Consider the following 5930-nt stretch of genomic DNA (forward strand, 5'->3'; position numbering starts at 1 on the left):
ACTTGTACAACCACTCAAATCAAAATAAATTAAGAAATATGTGTACATATCTGTATATAAAAAAATTAAATTTTCATTAAAAATGGACTCAGATAAAAATTTTAAAAAATTATAAAGATTTAATCATTGCCCAAAATATTTATTTTTATTATGTAATTATATATATAATATTCGTCTTTTTATTTACAAAGACCTCGAAAATCGATGAATAAATTTCTTCATCGGGCAAATGTCAGCCCTTAATATAAAATAATAACTTTGACAAGGGATGATTCATTGGCCAAATTTAATATTCGTTCAAATAAAATTAACATAATAAATACAATAACACGTTAAAGATGAGTGCAAAAGCAAAAGTAAAATACTAAAGTATATACCAAATCAACAAAATAAAGCAATTTTTACTGTTTTTAGTAAATGAAATATTTCCAACTAGTAAATATTCAGTAAATTTCCTAAATAGTCACCCATATTTGAAAATTTGCCTAATAATATATTTTTTTTTTTTTTTAGGACCATAACATCACTCAACTATTTCTGTTTCCCTCAAAATATACTTGACATAATTCAACATCATTCTCTTTCCTAGTAGGATGCCATGTCACATTTTTCTCTTTTAATAATAAGGATGCCATGTCACATTTTTCTTTTTTAATAATGTGTTTTAACTTTTTAAATCACCAAATCTTTTACGAGAAGAAGAGTACAAAGACGCAAATTTTCTACCCAAAAAGTTTTCTAGGTCCTGAGGCAACATCTACATGGAAGCCTCTAGTTTTTTGAGGAAAAATGTGGGTTCTTCAATGAATAATTTTATGAATTTACAGAATGGATTGTATCCCCAGCTGCTGTATACCTTTGATGTCGACCAAAGAGATCATCACGAGGTAAAAGTCAATCTTTTTCTTAATCTTTAAAGTTTAAACTGTGAAATAATTTGAATACACAATTTGGTATTAGAGTAATTTTCTTAAAATTTAGGATTTTTTTTGCTTGTTTTTGCAAGGGATATTCTGTTGTTTGAATCTGGATTTCTATGTTGAACATGGGAGGCATCTACTCTTAAGGAATTGTTTGAATCTGCGTTTCTTGTGTGTAGAACATGGGAAGCAACTCCGCTGACTCCTTTCATCCTCAATTTTATTGCCAATTATAGTAATTCTCTCAACTAGTATCAGTAGATGTTATCATTGGAAGCTAATATTTCACTCAAAATTGAGGATATATATTGACATTGTCTTTGATGAGGATACACATTGACATTAGTCATCAACAGTTAGATTAATAGAAATGAAAAAAGCAAGTCAATTACTTAAAACGATTTCCACATTCAGTCATTTATTTGGCATATTTCTTCACCAAACCACAGAGCACAACTGAATGCAGGATAAATTCCCACATCTAATATCTAGAAGAACTCCCGTGGACCGACACGTGACTGTCTCAAAAAAGGACCAAGTAAAAAAAAAAAAAGTTCAAAAGGGCGACTCCAAGCACCTAATATTAGTCATGTATACGCAACACAAGTCTTGTATTATATTCAAACTTGCGATGTTCACTGAAGTTGAGAAGCACATTATGACCTTGTAGAAATTTTGTGAAAGGAATACAACCACTGCAAACTTTCAAAGCAATACTTTCATAACCAAAAATTAGATTACATCTGTGTTACGCCACATACTATATGAGAAAGCTGAGAGGTGACTAAGAAAAATCAGTCCTCCTAACCCAGTTATTCGACTTCTTCATCCTCCTCCGCCTCAGAAAAAGCTGAAATCCTTGTGCCAGAAGACTTCAAATTCTCATTTTAAGTAATCCTGCATTTTGTCCCGAAACTATTGCACCTTATATCTCTAATGTCTATAAATATCTTGCATCTTCATGAAAAAATCTGAATTGTATTTGTCTTAATTGTCTAGTCGAGCAACTTATGTAATAGAAATTTTAATAACCTTATTCTGCCCATATATGTTCATTGAAATTTCCTGAAGCACAATAAGCTTCTTAAGTGTTGGGCGCAGTTGTTCCATTCCGTTTGTTTGAACAAGTCATAGAAAGTAAACTGTTTTAATCAAACATTTTTCCTGTTTTTCAACATTAAATGCTTGTTGTAGGAGTATCCAGATGCAACAAAGCAATTTGAATCTTTTTTGAGCCGTGTTAAAAGTAAAGATATTGATCTGAATGATGGAGAAGAGACTGATAATGTTGCAGAAACTATAGATGAGGAAGATTTTCATGATTCAGATTATCACCTTTCTGACGAAGACGATGACTTTCAGGAGGTTATAATTGTAAACAAAAATGTGAAAAAGAGGGGACGACCAAAAATTCCACCAGGCTCTATCAATGTACCGTCCAGTTCTACAATTGTAGCACCACACGTTGTTGATACTGAATCTGATTATGTAGATTCAAATGAACTGTCGGAGGAGGTTGAGTCTGATAAAAATGAAGATATGGTCCAGGAAAAGGTTACCTTCGAAGAGTATAATGAAGCTAAACACTAAGATAAGCCGATATTAGAACTAGGGATGACATTTGGAAGTTTTGAAGAATTTAAACAAGCTTGTATGGAGTGGGACATCAAAAATAGAAGACAATTAAGTTTTATCCCAATGATACAGAGAGGATGGTATGCATTTGTAAGCGAGATGACTGTCCATTTAGGATTTATGCTAGTAAATTGAGTCAAGATAATTCTATTGTGCAGATTAAGTCTATCAATTTGACTCATAATGGTGGCATGGTGTTTGATAATCCCCACATGACACCAAAATATATTGCTAAAAGGTATTTGGAATTTTTTAAAGCTGATCCAGATTGGAGTATAAATGGAATCATAGCTATGGTCAAACAAGACTTAAGTTATACGATATCATATAAAAAGGCATGGAAAGCCAGAGATCAAGCTCTAAAATGGATAGTTGGAGATGAGAGCCTCCAGTACGGTAAGCTTCTATCATATAGAGCAGAGTTGTTGAATTCTAATCCTAGATCAACTGTTGTAATTTGGAGAGATGATGAAAAATTTCAGGGTTTTTATGTGTGTTTTGGCGGGCTGAAAGTAGCATTTAAGTCAGGGTGCAGACCTTTTGTTAGTCTAGATGGATGCTGGTTAAAAGAAAACTTTGGAGGAAATTTATTGTCAGCAGTGGCTATAGACCCGAATGATTGTATTTTTCCTATTGCCTATGCTGTCATAGCTCAAAATGAAAGTAAAGAAACTTGGAGTTGGTTCTTGGAGATTCTTGGAGAGGATCTTGAAATAAGGTACAACCATCACATAACATTTATGTCAGACAGGCAAAAGGTGAATGATTTTACAGTTAATATTTGTTTTTAATCTACTTTTACATTGTCAACTATTTTAACTTTTTAAAATAATTATATGCAGGGCTTAATTGATGCAGTTAAGGACCTATTTCCTTTTGCTGAACACAGAACTTGTGTTCGACATATGTATCAAAACTTCAGAGGAAAACACAAAAGTCAAAGCTTTGAAAGATTTGGTGTGGAATGCAACAATTGCCAGTAATGAAATATTATTCAAGAAATGTATGGAAAAAATTGAGCAGGAAGATAGAGAGGCAAGAAAATGGTTCAATCATCCAGAAAGACCCTTCCAAAGTAGGACTAGAGCCTTGTTCAAAACAAATACTAGATGTGATATGTTGCTCAACAACTTGTGTAAAAGTTTCAATAAGTAAGTTAAAACGTATTATTTTTCTAGCAATAGTTACTTTTATCGTACTAATGCATATCTTGTTTTAGGTATATACTTGATGTCAGGGATAAACCAATCATTACAATGTTAGAAATGATAAAGAATAAGTTAATGAAGAGATTGCACAAGAAGAGAATCTGGATTGATAAATATCAAGACATGATTTGTCCATAAATTATCAAAAAACTTGACAAAATTAGTAAGGAGGCTGCTATGTTTAAAGCTGACTATTCAGGAGGGCCAAAGGTGTTGGTTAGTGGGCCTGGTGGGCCATATGTGGTAGATATGGTGGCTAAGAGTTGTATTTGTAGGAGATTTGAGCTAATCGGGTTGCCATGTTCTCATGCTTATATCAGTATTATTGATAACAATGAAAGAGTGGAAGACTGTGAATCCATTCTATCAATTGGTACCTTCAAGAATGTGTATTCATATTATATCAATCCGACAAATCATGAAGATCATTGGCCAGAAATTGTAAATGGTGGACAGGTTCTTTCTCCTAAAGTTGTGAAGAAGAAAAGAGGTAGGAAGCCTTAAAATAGAAAGAAAGAATCTGGAGAATTGGAGAAGCAAAAAGCAGCTGAAGCTGCTACGAATGCTAAAAAAAAGAGTTGGAAAAAAGACTGAGAATATGGGACCCCAAAAGTTATCTAAAAAAGATTTTGTAAAAGGAGATGCTCAATTTGCAAGAAGGAGGGTCATAATGCAAGAGGTCATTATAATGTGCTCAAAAAGACTGTTGACGGTGACATCTGGGATGATTCTAAATTTTATCATCCATAAATATGGATAAATTAACAAATAAAATTGAACTTAAAAAAGCAGTCAATTAGAACTCAAGTAATGAATTCTTGATTTATTTTTTTCAATTAATTTATTGCAAAGTTATGTTTTTTTTCATTAGTTTCATTGCTTAATTGTTTTTTTTTTTCTCTATTATTGGCTCAAGAAGGAGTACATGTTAAATCTGTTGATTGATCTTCTTTTACAACAAAGAAAGGAAGTCATTTTGAAAGAAAAATCATGAAGGGTTATGTAGTTTTGCAAAAGAAAAGAAACTTTAGTAAAATATAGAGATTATACATTAGTATTTTTTGTTAGTTATGTGAAGCACTTTAGACAAGTTATGTGTTTCTTTTGTTAAAACTTCTGTGGTCATTATGGTGTGTTATACTTGCCTATAAAATATTATTTAGCTATAAATTATAGTAAGTTATGACACACTTTTATGAAGTATTGATGCTAAAATTTGTTATTTTGAAAGTCAAATTTGTTTGTGCATATATTTTGGTAAGGCAGAGAAGAAAATTTATTGTTATGTTTTGTCTTCTTGATTAGCTTTAAGAAACTAATTTAATTTTTTTCTTTCATAAGAGAAAGGCAAATTTTTGTATGAAGAGAAGTTGACGTTTATGCAAATACTTGTGAATGAAATTGAGAACAAAAGAAAAAGGCTAAATTTTTGTATGAAGAGAAGGTGACGTTCATGCAAATACTTGTGAATGAAATTGAGAATAAAGATTTTTCGCTTGAGAATAAAAATTTTCAATATATAATAAAAATGACTAGAATCTCGTACAGAAAATAATTTATTGAACTATTGAAAATATAAAATGTACACTTCTTCACCATTGTAGCTTAAAAATCTTCAAAAATTAGATAAATGTTTTGACTGAATATGTAAAAATTGTGACTAATAGAGACATGAACAATTTTATTGTATTGTTAAAAAAAATGTGACATGGCATCCTACTGGGAGAGAGAATGATATTGAATTATGTCAAGTATATTTTGATTGATATTATGATCGTAAACAAAATAAAAGTGATATTATTAGGTAAATTTTCAAACATGGGTGACTACTTTGGAATTTACTCCTAAACTTTAAGATAAAACTCTACTGTATAATTCAGTTAAAAATAATCAATAACCTAAAATACAAAATGATAACAGAAATAATCAATCAAACACTAAGCTAGATTATGAAGAAACATTTAAGTAAACACATAACATTAACTAAAGGAAAGCAAGATGTTGACAACAAAGCAGTGAAAAACTTCAATCTAACAAAACACACACAAAATAACTATGAAGTGGAACGGAGAAAAAATCCACAAAAATTTAAAACTCCAACCAAATCTAAAAAAGGAACAAGGGAGATAGATTATTCCGGCCATATAGGTCCACTCTTCCAGCTATC

The 5930-nt window shown here is 31.2% G+C and overlaps 1 protein-coding gene across 4 annotated transcripts; it reads left to right on the forward strand.

Annotated features, from left to right (window-relative positions):
• The first annotated feature begins 479 nt into the window (after nucleotides 1-479).
• On the forward strand, nucleotides 480-5249 carry LOC107870298. 4 transcript variants are annotated; one of them, XM_047412494.1, is made up of 3 exons: nucleotides 480-887; nucleotides 1007-3313; nucleotides 3398-5249. In XM_047412494.1, the coding sequence occupies exons 2-3, from the start codon at nucleotides 2633-2635 to the stop codon at nucleotides 3536-3538; spliced, it is 822 nt and encodes a 273-aa protein (XP_047268450.1). In that variant the 5' UTR covers nucleotides 480-887; nucleotides 1007-2632; the 3' UTR covers nucleotides 3539-5249. The 4 variants fall into 4 exon arrangements, 3 of the variants coding, with proteins under 3 accessions (XP_047268450.1, XP_047268451.1, XP_016572273.2); XM_047412495.1 differs by having other exon boundaries at nucleotides 481-887; nucleotides 2115-3313; XR_007055405.1 differs by having other exon boundaries at nucleotides 491-887; nucleotides 2115-3313.
• Nucleotides 5250-5930: the final 681 nt, after the last annotated feature.

The sequence above is a fragment of the Capsicum annuum genome, chromosome 5 (genome assembly GCF_002878395.1).
Source record: "Capsicum annuum cultivar UCD-10X-F1 chromosome 5, UCD10Xv1.1, whole genome shotgun sequence".
Classification (NCBI taxonomy): domain Eukaryota; kingdom Viridiplantae; phylum Streptophyta; class Magnoliopsida; order Solanales; family Solanaceae; genus Capsicum; species Capsicum annuum.

Excerpts from the sequence above, each read along its gene's own strand:
- LOC107870298 (XM_047412494.1), top strand. The coding sequence starts at position 2,633 with ATGGTATGCATTTGTAAGCGAGATGACTGTCCATTTAGGATTTATGCT. Across the intron at positions 3,314-3,397 it reads TTATGTCAGACAGGCAAAAG|GGCTTAATTGATGCAGTTAA; the intron begins GTGAATGATTTT and ends AATTATATGCAG.